This window comes from Acanthisitta chloris, unplaced genomic scaffold, assembly GCF_000695815.1.
Source record: "Acanthisitta chloris isolate BGI_N310 unplaced genomic scaffold, ASM69581v1 scaffold16087, whole genome shotgun sequence".
Lineage (NCBI taxonomy): Eukaryota > Metazoa > Chordata > Aves > Passeriformes > Acanthisittidae > Acanthisitta > Acanthisitta chloris.
Window position 1 is genome coordinate 11,171 of NW_008684430.1, and position 16,130 is coordinate 27,300.

General features: G+C 37.3%; 2 protein-coding genes across 2 annotated transcripts in view; one reads left to right on the forward strand and one right to left on the reverse strand.

Moving 5' to 3' along the window:
* The window catches only part of CENPU (centromere protein U), a gene marked incomplete at its 5' end in the record, with an annotated part of 9,854 nt that extends 9,396 nt beyond the window's left edge, over positions 1 to 458 (forward strand). The window contains one exon of the mRNA XM_009079339.1: positions 321 to 458. Within this exon, the coding sequence (XP_009077587.1) occupies positions 321 to 458 (138 nt within the window). The remainder of the gene's footprint in view (positions 1 to 320) is intronic.
* Positions 459 to 923: 465 nt separating this feature from the next.
* On the reverse strand, positions 924 to 15,705 carry PRIMPOL (primase and polymerase (DNA-directed)). Its single transcript, XM_009079340.1, has 12 exons — positions 15,526 to 15,705; positions 14,393 to 14,484; positions 13,364 to 13,505; positions 11,809 to 11,956; positions 7,573 to 7,866; positions 6,020 to 6,182; positions 4,485 to 4,582; positions 3,822 to 3,908; positions 3,633 to 3,741; positions 2,425 to 2,507; positions 2,295 to 2,341; positions 924 to 1,328 (listed from the first exon to the last, which is right to left on the reverse strand). Exons 1-12 carry the CDS (start codon positions 15,703 to 15,705, stop codon positions 924 to 926), a joined length of 1,848 nt encoding a protein of 615 aa, XP_009077588.1.
* Positions 15,706 to 16,130: the final 425 nt, after the last annotated feature.

The window sequence follows — 16,130 nt, forward strand, 5'->3', positions numbered from 1 at the left end:
GTTCTGTAAGGTGTTTAATGCTAAGAGCAGTGCTTGTATTTCATGACCAGCATAACTTCTCATGCAGTGTTAGAACTCCTTCCTGTTCTACTCAGCACCCAGTGTGGTGTTTTCTATTGACAAGGCTATGTGCCTGCCACGTGTAAGGGAAATCCTTGCATTTCAGAAGACACTCTAATTCTGGCTGTTCTTCACTTTAAAAAATCAGGTTGTGCCATTTCAGATAGAGGAAGAATAAATCACAGAATAATACAGATATGTAAGTCATCTTTCCAAGAGTTAAAAATGTTGCCTTGTGATTTTATTTCCTTTATCAACAGTATGGAATTTCCAGTCTCCCTGCTCTTCTGGTGGAGTCACGGAGAATTCTAGGAGCTGAAAAACACTTTCAGAATATTAACACAAGACTGGAAGAGGCTCTGGCTGCAGAGAGAGAGAGATTATCAAAGAAACATTAAGTGGTTTTTAAGGCTTTTTGACATTTGCTAGGAACAGTTATTAGAATGGTCAGTGCTTAAAGTTTGATTACTCATTGTTGCTCGGTTTTCTGTCAGTGTTTAAGAAGTCAGTTATTTCCATATTAGTATTATTGTGCTATTAAAGTAATAAGATGTTGACAGCAATATATACTTTTGAACCAAACACGTAGACTTTGGTTGAACTATTCACAGACAAATCTTTTTATTAAATTTGTATTTAAAATAAAGAATCTTATTTCTGGAAGCAAAGAAATCTGGTTTTACTTGGCTTATCAATAAAACTTGGACCTACAACTAACAAAATAGAAACCATACAGCAGAGAGTGTTAAAGTGCTAAGCTTGGAGCAGCATTCAGGATGAATTTTCCATCCAGTACACTTCAGCCCTGGTATAATCTTCCATGATCTCCTCATGCCTGTTGAAGATGATGCAGGTACTCCACTCTATGTCTTGCAGCTCTGCTGTACAGCTTTTGAACTACATTGCAGTCCCTCTGACAGAGGCACATGGCAGTAAGTGTCATCGCTGGCAGTCTGTTTGCTGGCCAAGCCTGTGGCTTCCTTTTTGCAAGTGTCATCTTTCCTTAAAGCTTCCAAAAGAACTTCATCTGGAATTTCTTCCGTGGCATAATCCAGACTATCATTTGCAGCTTCAGCTAGTTCCACATCTTCTGCAGCTTCTAGGAAGCAGACATCATCGCTTGCGTTTTCCCACTCACGGTCTGACAACAGGAAGTCTTGAGACAAGCTTTCTTCCAGAGGTGCTGAGCTTTCTGACAAGTCTGACCCATTATAATGTGTTTTTATTTCTGTGTTCCCCCTTTCATCCATTGGTGTATGCTGTTCTTCCTTTGAGAAACAAGAATACTATTCATTCCATTTGAAAATGGTTTTTAGACCTTTAACTGCTCTACAAGTTTGAAACTTGTACTGTCACATATAATGGATACTACAGAGAGCTGACCAAACATGACAGATTTTCCAGCATGTTAATTTAGAGCCACATTAACCTGTGGGAGCCTATTTTAATATGAGTAGAGATTTGCTTTTTTTTGGCAACCTACAAGTAGTCTGTTGTGTACAGCTTCTTAAAATAATACAAGGTGAAAACTAACTTTGGTGTCTGATTAAAGATACTGCCAGGAACTGAAGATGCATTTAAATTACACCTTCTATTAAATAACACTAACAACTATAGATGATCTGCTTAAGTAGAGCTTAACCTGCCATTCTGCAGTATGACATTTAAAACTGGGAGGTTAAAAGTTGCAAAACTGCCAACTCTCACTGCCTAAGCAGTGGAAAAACTAGTATGTTCAGGGCTTGGAATCTAGGTGCAGTGTCACATTGGCTTAAATATTTCACCTGTTTGGGGAAATGTGACTAGTTTAATACACTAAAATGGGGGTAAGTGAGGCTCAAATATGAGGGTCATTGACTTATATTTGACTATGACTCAAGTGTTCCGGGAGCACTTCTATTTTAGCTTGTCCATCATGAAATCAAACGTGCACAGGAGAGCAGTTTTTCCAGTCTGCACCTACAGCAGTCTCGTGTCTTATGCATCGGGAACTGTTGTTCACATCAAAACAGAAGAGAATCTTTAGCCCCAGGTGAAGTTAGGTGATAACTTAGCACTGCAGGAGAACTCAATATATGGAGCTACCATAGCAGCACAGCTGCTCTAGGGACATCTTCTATACCAGTGTGACTGGTGTGTGGAGCTCAACAGGCTGCAGTGGTGGGGATGTCCAGTGACTTCAGAGACAACATGACTTGCGAGAACTTTAGCATATGGACAGGACAAAAACATACCTCTTTGAAAAGAGATGGGAGGCATATCCCCGGCGGCAAGGGAAAACCTAGATCAAATATATAGCATCAATTAAAGTTAACATTCCAAAAAGTATTCAGAAGAATTGCTTTGAGATCACAGACTACATACTTTGTGATTTGAAGTTTTTTTCTCTGCAGACAGGATCATGACACTTTTGATACCAGACTTCATTCTTTAGATCTACCAGAATCCTAAGAATGAAATTACGCAGTTTTTAGTGAATTCATACAGTAGGAAACTCTGACAGGTTTTGTGTGTCCTTAACTATGGACCTTGCTTTCATACTCCAGCATAGTTACTACATACTTGTTTTGTACAATTTTCAAAAAACTCAGGCTTCTTAAGTTGATAGACATAGATTTGTAGGACTAACATTTGAAAGTAAAATTTAGTCAACTTTGTTACATTAAGCTTGGAAGAAAAGGTCATTAAAGTAAAATTAGCATATGGGACTTAACTGTAAGATAAGATTTTGTTGCAGCTGCTGTAACAGATAATTTCATTATAAAAGGCACATAAAACCACTGTTTCCTGTCAGCTGCTCAGACCAGCCACCTTCTTCAGCTGTGCTCCAGAAACACCAAACTTCAAGCAACTTGCTTGAGAAACACCAAGTTGAGCTAGTGTAGTTTGGCTTTTTTGAATATCCTTGTTTCTCAAATGCACATTCCTTATCTTTCAGTGATTTTAAATGTCACACAGAATTATTTTTAAGTTTAAATAGTCCCACTAATGATATACTGTAATTCTACTGTAATCTAGAAGACCTGACTTTCCATCACTTATTTTGCTGAAACTGTAAGAAGTTCGAGTCCTGGTAGAGTCACTAGCAATCACAGGAGTTACCATTTTAAATGGCCATTTTGATTACATACGAATGGAATTTAAGATGCACTGGCTGTTTTCTTTATCTTTTTTTTTCTGATTTTTCAGTTTCCTAGCTGAGAAGTATGAAAGCACAGTAACTGCTTAATAGCTTTAACGTACACTGACTTCTATGCTAAGCATCCTTAGGCATAATAGCTTTAACGTACTCTGACTTCTATGCTAAGCATCCTTAGGCCCATGTTTTAAATACCATGAAGATCATTTCATAGAACTATTGAAAGTTTGTTTGGTTTTGTGTGGTTTTTCTTTTTTTTTTTAGTTTGGGTTTGCTTTTTTTTTGTTATGAAAGCATTATATCCTGACAGAGCCAAACAGCAGAAATTTTAACAGGTGCTGATTCTATCCATAAGAGTTTTTTGGTGCTTTTAGAGAAGAAAATTTGCAGAAGAAAATAAATAAAGCTCTTTTAATCTGAATAAAGAACATACATTATATTGTTACTTTTGTGAGCTATTCCGATATTTTCACACCAACGGTAACCAGAAATACCATATACAAGTAGTTCTTTGAGAGAGAAATAATTCCATTGCCGTATCCCTGAGGAAAAAAAAAAAATTGATTCCTTAGAAATACTGCTGCAGAATACTAACTTGTAAATAGTAAATCTGTCTCTTTACCTCCTTGCACCCCATCTTTATTAACCAAGGAACGAACAAAGTTATCAATTTCCGGATACGGTGAACCCTGATAACCTTCCACGGAATCTGTTAAAACAAAGGCCACATAAACACAGTTAGTGGTTTTGCCATTGTAATATGTAACACTCTCACACACTACATAGACCATAGGCAGAAAATGTGCATGAAGATGTACAGTTTAGCACTGGAATGGGCTGCCCAGGGAGGTGGTGGAATCACCATCCCTGGAGGTGTTCAAGAAATTACTGCACAATCTCCACCTTGTCTAGTTGAGGACTAGTTGGACTCTTGGAGGTCCTTCCTTTTCCAACCTGAAGGATTCTGTGACTCTGTGAATTGCACCACATCCTTAACTAAAACCAGGGATAAATCCACTGTTACTTTCCTGTAGATTTTCAAAGTGCTACCCCCATCCCCAAGATGCAGAGGAAACTGGGACAAAGCATGATGGCTATGGGTACAAGAGGGGAGGGTAAATGGCCTTCGGGTGCTGCAGAGCATCCTTCAATACAGATGTCCTCTGCCTCCTGCAGACAGCTAGCTGAAGAAGAGCCCTTCTAGAGGTTATCAGGTGTACACATCCTAGTACATCTCAGTTAAGAGTACATTTCTTTTCAATACAGTAGAAAAGGCTTGAAGTACCTCTGCTGCTTCTGGTAGTGCTACTGTTTAAAAAAGCAGACATTTTTCTCTCCTTTTCTGAAACGCCAGAGGACAGAACTCTTGTGTCATCACTCACTCTGAAGAAAGGAGTGAACACAAAGGAAATCATGAGATTCTTACAGCATAACACAGTACAATATAGCTTACTGTAACAGACCACAGTCTGGTACAACATGACACAGCCCTGGCCCTCCGGCTCCAGGGGTTCCAGCTGGAGCGAGGGGGTGAGCCCAGGAGACCTCCAGAGGTCTCTGCCGTCCTCAACCAGCCCTGGATTTGGTGAGCACCTTTCTCTATCCCTGGAGCGCTTTCTCTGCTGACTTCGGCAGTTTCCCCGACTCGCACCAGAGGGCAGGAGTTCCTCCCGCACAACAGCAACGTTTGGTTCCTGGCCAAAGTCCCAGGACAAAGCCATTTAATGACGGCTGGTCCACGCTCCTGCTCTAGATGTAACATTTATGCAAATACACCCCCCTTTGAAAGATTTCAGGTTTTTTTTCCTGTCTACAATGAACCAATTTTCTTTGCCATATTGCTAGCTGGAAGCCAGATGATCACAGAAGACTAAATTCAACACAGCAGAATTTCTCATCCATATGTATGACAGACTCAGCTGATGCCTATGATCAGAATAGACTACACAATTTATGCTACAGGGTTACTGGCACCACTTCAGGATAATAAACCTTCAGGATATAAAAACTGAAGTCACAGCAAATACATGTTTTTAATAAAACTATTGTACCATCTTAACCGTCTTCCTGCTGCAGTAATGATTAGGATCTTTGTAAGATAGTCTGTACAGGGTATAATGTATCAGAGGTTTAGATTAGATACAGACAATTAGTATCTTGTACATAGCAGGACTCAACTAATGAGGTGTCTGTGCCAAATGGGAAATCTGGTATGCAAGTAAACACATAGAAAAATCCTTTCCATTTCTTATCCTACCTTGGAAAATATTTAGACTTCTCATATTTAATGGACTGGAAATCTAACTGTTGCTTTCAGAACTATACAGAATCTGGCCAAACTTAATAATGGCTATGTTTTGGCATTTTGAGTGTGTACAGAGAAATAAGGCACAACTCAGAAGCTGTACCACATGGTCTGTGTTCTTTAAACATTTGAAGATAAGTTTTAAAAAAAAATCCCAAAAACCAAACAAGAGTCCGCAGAAATTTTTTCTTCAAAAGCATGAAACTCTACTGGGAACTCCTAAATTGCACTGTAACAATGTTAACGCGGTAACTGCCCACTCATAGTAGTTATTTGTAACTGTTGCAGGAGAATTATCGTTAAAATCCAGAATCAAAGAATGTGTCAGGTTGGAAGGTACCAGGATGGGTCATCTGGTCCAACCTCCCTGCTCAAGCAGGGCCACCCTGGAGCACATGGCACAGGATTACATCCAGATGGTTCTTGAGTATCCCCAGCATGGGAGAATTTAAATACATATTTAAATTTAACACATACTTAGAAATATTGTAAATTCCACTGGAATTTTAAATTACCTAATATTGCAGATCAATGAGGAAAGAAAATATGCTTCTTCCAAGGAAATGTCATCTTCACAGTTAGGAACAAGCTCATTATCCTCTGCTATCTTCAGAATCACTTTTTTTCCTGCTTTTGATGATTTATACATCCGGAAATTTCTATTCTTTGTATAAACACCTACAGGAAAACAAACATTTCTTAACAGAACAGTGTTGGCTAGGATTTAAGATACTTAGCACTTGTAAGTTAAATAAATTTCCTCAGACCCAGCTGATGAGTGGATAAAAACTATTACTGACTTCAGCTCACATCCCATAAAGAAATGCAACAAGGCAAGACCAAGCACACATATTTTTATGCTACAGAAGAATTAAGACAAGTGCTCAACACCTCTATGTAGACATTTTAATCATTCTGACATTACAATTGCTAAAGGTTTCCCTTCAAATATAAGAAATCAGTGCTTTTGTGTTAACTTTGTAAACTACAACTGAACATAAAAAGCTGCACAATTATTTTAACCAGAAAGGACATCATATTCATCAAACTTTCTGTGGACCAGACAAACCTGTCTGATGCATGTATCAGGAAAACTTGATTCCAATCTCAAAACCAATCAAGAACAAACAAAAAATGAACAGGTATTTTAAGCACTGCATAATCTTCTAAACTTTTATTGATGAGATGGGAGTTTTATTTGTGGGTTGATTTTCATGAAGGTAAAAAAGAACTTACAGAGGTCATACAATAAGAAGGTCACAGAGCTTTCTGTCACTGCAGCCTCATGATGTAATTCAGTATTCCAGTTTAGCTTTAGCTTTAGCTCCAGTATTCTGAGTTTAGCTTTTCAGTTTTGAGATAATGTAACAAACATTGAGGATGGTTAATTGTGGGGGAACTAACTTAAAACTCTTAAAAGATGACAGAGCAAACAATTAGGTTTTCTTTAATTTCCATTCATTAATATGCTTGAAGGAATTTTGATCAGTAGGTGAAAGTAATCCTTCTGTTTGGATTCAGCTAGGCCATGAAGTGCCCAACCCAAAACGCCTCCTGTAACTGAAACCTAACAGCTGCTCAATTCACACACATAGGGGGCCATGAAGTGCCCAACCCAAAACTCCTCCTGTAACCGAAACTTAACAGCTGCTCAATTCACACACATAGGACAACACAGAAGGCCACACCTGTAAGGCTTGTTCCATAATTAAGCAGCTTCTAATTCAACTGAAATCACAAAAATGCAATATATTATAACCTCTTTTAATCCAAATGAGAGCTCTGAGTCCTTAGCGGGAAAAAACCCAACCTTGTGTGGCAAGAATTTCTTCAAACTTCAGAACAAAATAATTTAATGTAGCAATATAAAAAGTTCCATGGATCAAGAATCTAAAGTATAGCATTTCTGCTCACAATTTCAGCATGTACTGTATTTGGTTTCAATTCTGACCATAGCAACAACAGTAAGAACACTGCTGTTCCTACTGTCTGTAATCAGAGATGAAGGAACATCTCATTTCTTAACCTTTGCTGCATCCCAAAGAGGTTTAAAAGCACTTATATTTACCTAGATCCACAAAAAGTTGCTTGTCACCTTCTTTACCATTTACTATTAGAAAGGAAAAATCCAAATTTTCTCCCTGGTGTGGCGTTTCCATATCCTTTGTTTTGCAAACAATGGCTGGGCAGCTTTTGGAAGCATCTTCAACAGCTCTTAGGTTTGTAGGAGAACCATCTAATCCAACTCCCTCTTCAAAACTCTGGAAAACATGTCCTGCTTCTCCTCCTGGAATCACAGCAGCAGCAGCCTTACTCTCCAGTAATCTTATCGCAGGCTGCAAAATCGTTCTCACAAAGTTACCTAAAAAACCCAAAAAAGGCCAAAAGCAGTTAACATCATTTATGAGTCAAGAAAGAATTTCGGAGTTTCTGTGCGCAACATATTTCAAAACAGCCAAGATAGAAGTGGTTGGGAGTTTAGGGTCTTTTTTCCTCTTCTGGATTTTTAAGAAAAGTCTTTTGACCAGCCCACAGTACGAAACGGTCTGCCCATGCTTGGAAAGAATCTCTAACAAACTTCTCCAAAAAAATCCCCCAAACAGTTAATGAGCTCAGATTTAGGATTCTGAAAAAGCTCGTGGTTGTCCCTCTCACTACTGCCTACCCTAACTTCACTTTCAGAATGACTGAAAATGCTTACTTGCAGTTTCATGGTGTATTCACCGATGTAAGAGTTTGATCAAGGCTTACACAAACAACAAATTGCTTTTACAAAAGTATTTTGTAACTGCTTTTCCAACTCCCAGTACTGTAATTCAGCTTCCATTGTACCTCCAGGCTCTGCTAGATGGTAACCAAAGACAGACAAAAACCAATAGCCAAACTACTTGCAGGGAGAAAGAAGAGAATAGAATAAATACAAATGTGGGGGAAAAAAAGCCATGAAGTGGAAGGAATACTGGCAAGGAGGATTCTGCAGTTGTTGGATGAAGCTTCAGTGGGGAACATGAAAGAGTATGAAATATAGGTTATCCTATGCTATACATCAGTACAATGACTCAGCAGATCAAGCATCATCCTCATAACTCCTACAGGACTCGTGAGGCACAGGAACGATCAGTCACAGGCAGCATTTTAACCCTGTGTGGCCAAATACACACACAGAACTTCTTAGCTGTGCAACAACAGTCACTTGGATCTTCAGCTCAGGGAGAAAATGTGCCTATTTCAGAACTGAAGTTTATTTCGGCTACCACAAAAGTTAAAGAATCTGTAAAAGTCCTTGCTGACCACTGCTTTTTCGTAATTAAGTATCAATCACTGTGGTGTCAGAATAGGGAGGGTTCTGTCAGTGAATGATCATTTTGGGGGTTGTTCTTTATCATTCACACACACCTTTGTTTTCTCTCTTCCCATGTCTTCTAATGGTGAGATGTGGAAACTAAACCCTGCATTTCATACTTTTGATCCTTGACTGTATTTCTTATTTTTGTATTTGTGATTTGTGGACATACATGATCTCCTGTGCTTTCTTAATGAACTCAGTCCCTGTATTTTAATTGTAACTAGTAACTAATTCCAAACATTCTATATTAAATGTTTTTAATCATGTTTAATTTTAAGCCCTTTGGCCACATCTCCTGACATAAAATCTTGTGCAAGAGTATCATCCAGGATGTGATAGTTCATATCCTAGTTTATCCCACATAAATACCACTAACTCATCGTAAAATACTTTTTATTAGGCAGAACACCACAATGCTGAATTTAAAATCAGACCACACTTGCATGTGTCTGAAAAATATATTAACCCTCTTAGGTTTACTATTAGACAAAATCTTTCCATCACATCAAAAAAAACAGATTTTTTTTCCTATAGATTCCCGGAATTTACTTTATGAAGTTATTTGCGTTTTTAGTTATTTACTACAGCAGAGTATTTTGCACAAAGTACAAAGGTAATATGCTTTAACACAAGTTTGTCAAGCAGGTTACTAAAATGCATTAATGAAAAGTCAAGAGTATAAATTACTGGTAACATGCATGAATCTAACACTGACATTTACATATCTCAGTTATAAAAAAACCCGTTTTTACTGTGACTTCAACATCTTGTTGTAAAGGCAAAGGCAGAACAGGAATACACAAGCTAGAAATATAATTTAAGTCTGACAGTTTGTAAACATGTCAAATTCACATCACAGTGGAGTCACAGAACACTTAACCACTGGGCTAGAATGAACAGTTCAAGCTTCTACTGAAAGAACTGACTAATGTAATTTAGCTATTAAGATCACAGGCTAAAATTGCTGTCATACCATATTATTTATCATCCATGTATTAGCCAGGAGTTTACACTGGCAGAGGAGTTAAAAGAGCACCCTTTTGAACTAAAAATTGCAGTAATCTCATTTAAGACTTTGGGGTTTGTAGCTGCTACCATGCTGTCACATAAGAAATAATTGGTTTTTTTAATGTCAGAAAAAAAGCTGGGAAAAAAATCCTCTGTTCTGGAACTACTCTCTCCTCTTTGTGTTGGAGTTAGGACCTGAATTTGGCCTGAAGTGGTGCTTAGGCCATGGACCACATGTGTATACTAAAAAATATTTTGGAAAAAACATTGCACATGCATGCAGGACTACAAGATCCAGCCTGTCCTTGCAGTTTGCTCTACTCCTCCAGCTGTTCATGCGGACAAGACCTTTCATAGATCATTCCTCAGAGCAACATAAAATGTGTCAACCCTACACCACTTTGATCCAAGAGTACATGAGATCTCCCCATGAAATAACTAGACAATTCAAAAGGAAAATCAGATTTTCCCTAATGCTATACTGGGCTAGACAGAAGCCCAGCACTGTGTCATTAATGACAGTATCACTGTGCTGCTGTTAAGTAAAACAGCAAGAGCTCATCTTCCCTGTGTTCTCAACAAGGCCCTGCTACGTCATACACAGTGCACAGTAAGAAGCTACTTAAAAAACACAAGTGGCATAAAAAAACCAGAAGAAATACAATATAAACTTTACTCACAACTGGAATGAGGGAGGATACAGAGCTAGAAAAAGAAGTAAGGGTGAGACAGGAAAAGGAGGACTGGGCATGAAGACAGTCAGACAGATTGAGACCAAGACAGCAGAATAAAAGTGGGAAACTGAATGGGATCAAAATTTGGAACCAATCATCCTCAACCCTTCCCCATTCTACTGCCAGTGGAAACCCAGTAACAAAGCACATAACTTTGTTCAATCCTGCTGCTGTTGTCACAGTTCTTGCTGAACACAAATGCTAGAGCTAAATGTCACAAATCTAGATTTCATCCCTTCTAATAACCCATGAGATTATTATCTCTGTATAACAGCAGTTCTGCTTCCTTCCCTCACTTTGTTTATTGAAACAAAGACTACAAAATTAAACACTCAAATATTAAGAAATGACAAAACCAAGGCTGTGGGGGTGATGCTAATTAATCCAAAGTTCTACATTTGTAGGTTGATACAGGCTTTAATTCCATCACTGGGCAAGCTGTTTTCCATCAGTTCCTGCTTCACTATGACAAAAGTCAGCTGATATTGTGCCCTCATTGGTCAAAGTATGTCTCTAAGACTGCTGTACTGCACACCACAGAGAATATATAGATACAAGAGGAAATTGTGAATTTCAACATTAACTTTTCCTGATGTTCATCTGTGCTTCACAGACAGTACTTTAAAAGTATGTTCAGAATACTTCTCTTAGGTGAGGAAGTATTATTATACTTTTTTAAAATAGAGTCAAGACAACCCTGAACCAGCAATTCTTTGTGTTAGAGTTGCCATATCCCAAGAAATTCCAAATTCCATCAGCAATAAAAATTGCTTTCAGCATTCTCTTAATCATGTTTATGTACAGGTGGTTTGAAATCATCTTTGTCCTGCCTTTCTGACCCTGTGCTGAGCACAAATGAAGTGTATTTCGAGCAAATAACAGTAGCTTTAATTGTTAAGACTGACATTAACCTGAAAATTAAGGAAGTCAAAGACTTGGCATTTCACAGGAACCAGTCTTGCCAGCAGTTTTGTAAATAAAACATACAGGCACAAAAAGTTACGTTTTTGCAAACATACATGTTAATTATAGGAAAGGGAAGTAGCAGATGAGAAAAAAATGAGGTTTAATGAAACTGATAGTAATTTCTGCCGGGAATAGATACTTGTTTCCAAATACAATTCCATTGAAACAAAAATTCAAATGTGAGATTGCACTGCACAATGTCAAAACCTCACCTTTTATTTCTAGGTGTAAGAGAAAAGAACACACTTACCAACATGAATATTATCCTTAAATACAGTCTTTTGGGGAAGAAATATTAGGTGCCGACTAAATTTTTCATCAGTACTGGAATCTAAATTCAAGACATCTTTAGTTGAACAATTTACACCATAAATTTCCTTTAATTTCTGGCTGACAAGCTGAAATTACAAACATCAGTTCTGTTATTTTCTCTAGCATTTTTATTAGTGGTATCTATAAAACTTGACACAAATGTAGATTCTACATTTTTTACAAGCTGTGTTGGTTTTGGGGTTTTTTTTCATTTTGAACATACAAATAATGTAATTCAAACCAACTCATATCGTGTTTTAACCAAATTTGACATAGACTGTTTTCCCTTAAATATGCGAGTCACTGAATATACCAACAGTGATAAGCTGAGCAGACTTTCCGTTTTTCAGGTCAAAGTCTAATTTAGTGGCTTTATCATCCACCACACCCACACTGACAGCATTTGTAATGAAGGCTTATCTGGAATGGAGGATGGAGCTATCATGACATAAAGGGTTGGTGAGCTAATTCAGTGTTATGATTTAGCTAATTCATTGGTATGACCTAATGAACACTAACTAAGCAGAAAACATAAGATATTTGGTTCTAAGTCAGCTCTAAAAACCTTCTGTAAACTAAGCTAGTGATTACTAATGATTAGGACTCAGGATCTAAGGGTCTGGAAGCTTCAGGTTTCAGCAGCTCAGACCTCCCACCCAGCAAATCCTTAACCTGAGGGATCTCTAGATTTCAGAATTGCTCCACAGTGGAGTAAAGCCCTCCAGAGTCTGTATCAATGATGTGTTCTTTATGAAGGAAGGACCTCAATAATCTTTTCCTTTCTTTCCTTTCTAGCTGGGACATGTAAGTGACAGAAGCCTCACAAATAAATGTTCACTCACTAAGATTTTATTGAAACAGAAGATACTCTTCTAAAAACTTGCCTTGTCTTCCACCTCTGTCACATTGAACTTGCAGTGGAGCTCATTTTCCAACCAAATTTGCAATAAAATTGAAACTGCACTACTTAATACAATTGATAATTAGCAAAGGTACCAAATTGAGAAGTGCAGTCACACAATACTCTCTACATCATCATTTTACTTGTCTATAATGACCTGTCTTCTGAAGAAACAAAGTCAGGAGGGATGTATCTAACACTTGGTATCTGAGTGGACAGGCTGGCAAGGAGAACCAACTGAGGAATACCTGAATTGAGCACTCATTGATGTTAGTTTAAATACCTAAACATTCCTTCACTTTTACAGCTTTGAAATTACAGAGCACATAATCTCCAAAAGTAAACTCATCATATCAGTAAACCTACAGGGAATACAAATATTCCAACAGCCATTATTCTTTATTTTTTCCTTTCTCTTAGAGAACCTTTCCTTTAATTAAAACAGTAATTTTACTTAATCAAAAATAAACACTAGGCCTACAATTCTTTTTCATCTTATTATAGCAGAATCAAAATAAAGTGGTACTTTGGTTTCATATTAAATCAACAACAAATTCATATTCATTTACAACATGACTTTGCTCCAGTTTACCTCAATTAACTTTGCAACCATACCCTTGCCATCTGCACCAGGATTTGCAGGTTTGTAGAACTCCAAATCGAAATAAAGTTTGCAAGCATCTTTTTCAGGAATTACTTCATAGCAATGCATAAGACTTGTTTTGTAACCTTTTCTAAGGAAAAACAAAAACAAATCACAGCCTCTCACGATAAACATTACATGTGCTTATCAGCTGCAAACAAGGATTCCACAAGTCTAAAATAATCTTTCATTTTTCAGCTAACCGTCCATATTAAAAAATGTAGCAGCCCTATAATGCTTTGAAAAATTTATAACTAACTTCAGCATCAAATATCAACATGGATTATTTGTCTGGCCTAGAATTTAATTTTGTCAACAATTCTCCTCCCCATGGTATATAATGAGACTATGTAGACTTTTTATATAGACTTTTTTCTAACTATAGTAAAAAAAATCTCATTTCCAATTTGAGAAAAAAAATCAAGCTTCTCATATAAAAAATTGACTCAGATTTCTTTTACTTCATAACCAACTGTTTTATTGTAAACTCCCCAAAAATCATGGAAAAAAGTTGAGCATATGATCAAATTGTCAGTACTTGGAAGTACACCATGCAGATACAAACCAACAAATCAGTAAAACCAACCATCATATTAATGCTCATCAAAACTGATATATGACTAATCACAGAAATGTTGTTTTTGTCATGTACTGGTATGACCCCCCCCCGAGGAAAGCTGACAGCAAAAGCAAATCTACTGCTATTAGAGTTAAGTTCAGCGGAGTCCTTAACTCACAGGAAATAATGGCAATCTGCTACTCCAAAGAAAGTTGAAACCCACTATAGAATGTATTGTTTTGTCCTTATGAAGAGTTTTTCCCATGGCCAAGGTGAAGCCTCAGACAAACCATCTCTTTGCTAGTCAGAGCAGCAGGCAGACACGAGATAGCTGTCCAGTGACAGCTCTTATTAGCCAACAGGATATCCAGTACACCCTATCTTTTGGTAACATACAGGGTATGGTTTCACATACTCACGTGTAATAAAACCAAAGCTCCTTATATGTTGTCACAAGGTAAAACCTCTGTCCACTCTGAGTGCTCTTTTCCAAAGCAAATACATGAACATCCTTTTTAAACAAAAACATTGCAGGTATTTTTTTATTCAAAGAACCAGTTAAAATCTTCAGAAGTTCCTATTTGACACTAATTTCTTTGGTCAAAGGTTAGTAAATACTAAAGAATTGTAAGTAGATGACATCATTTTTCAAGCTAAGTAGAATCTGGTTCTAATTTAGAACATCATCCTGATTTCAGTTACATGAGTAAAACTTTGAAGCTTTTCTTTATTGTGCATTAACATAAATTCTGTTTTTTTCTGTAAAGTCTTTTTCTGATCAGTGACAAGTGCACCTAATGGGAGGAGGAACAATGTCCTGAAAGGAGCAGCCTCCTGGACACGATGGCTGTATATGGTTTATGGTAAATGTTCTTTAGACTCCATGTCATTTAAATCAAAAAATGGAAATCTGAGAGGAAAACACAAAAAAACCAACAACTGCCAAGCCAGTAAGAATGCATTTTGGAAAACAGACTGTCGGGATTACTTACATACCTAAAACAGTGTGGAAAAAAACAGTACTTTCTTTCAAAACAGCAATCAATTTGAAAAATATTAAACTGAGAACAGATACCTTTTGCATTTGGCTCACTGCTGCTTATCACATCAACCTGCTACAACTGCAGAGTTATTTTGCTTCTGCCTCCTGTTTATCTCTTTCTTTCCCATTTTTTAACTCTTTGTTTTTCTGACTCAATTCTCACTACCTTCCCAACCTCCTGCCAACCCTGACAGCTTGCTCATTGTCAGAAGGAACAAATTTATCACTACAGTGTTACCAAAAGGCATTTTTACTGTTGGGGTTAATATGGCACATGAATTTGTATGTTAGAATCAGAACTAATACGTCTTAGAGGTATCTCTGGTCCAATATGATCTCCTTCAAAGACAAAAAAACCCCAACTTGCTGTTTAAGGATTGGAAAGAAAGGAAAACAAAAAGAAAAGACCTTGCAATCTGATTAAGACTTTACTGTCAATCAAGATTTTAAGTGACATTCAATTCTGAAAGTACCTAAAGAATAGAGACATTCACCTAACACATAATATACCTCTTCGCAGGATTTTGCATAATTAAAAGCTTCAGCCTGGCGAGAAAATATTTTCCAAACAGAGGATGGCATAGAGGGTTTGGACAGTCTTGGTCTATAAACTGGAGGAAGAGGATTTCTTTCATAGTGAGATGCTAGTTCTTCCACTTTCTTTAGTCTTTCTTCCCATTTTCTCTTCATTTCTCCTAAAACAATTACAAATAGTCAAATTAGTATCAAGTTCTGTTTGAGAGTTGATTTTTATTTTAATACATCCTATACTCATCCCTGCTTTTGATTCCAGTTTTGTTGAGTGTACTTTATCAATTAACTGGGAGTGGCCAACATTCCTAAACAACACCCAACCTTGCCATGACACTCATTTTAATATTAGATCTATCTACACTGTTTTGGAAGTACAAAAGTTTCATATTAACACTATCAAAGCTAAACAGAAAAAACACAATAAGGGAAGGTCTAGGAAGTTTCATTTTTGTCTACAGAATGGTATTACATTCCTCCTCAAAAAGTATACAAATCGTATTAACTGTCCACACAACTTTAGTCGGGAGTGAAAAAAACACTATTATTTCTGCTTTTTGGCTGGGGAGACACACGAGGTAATT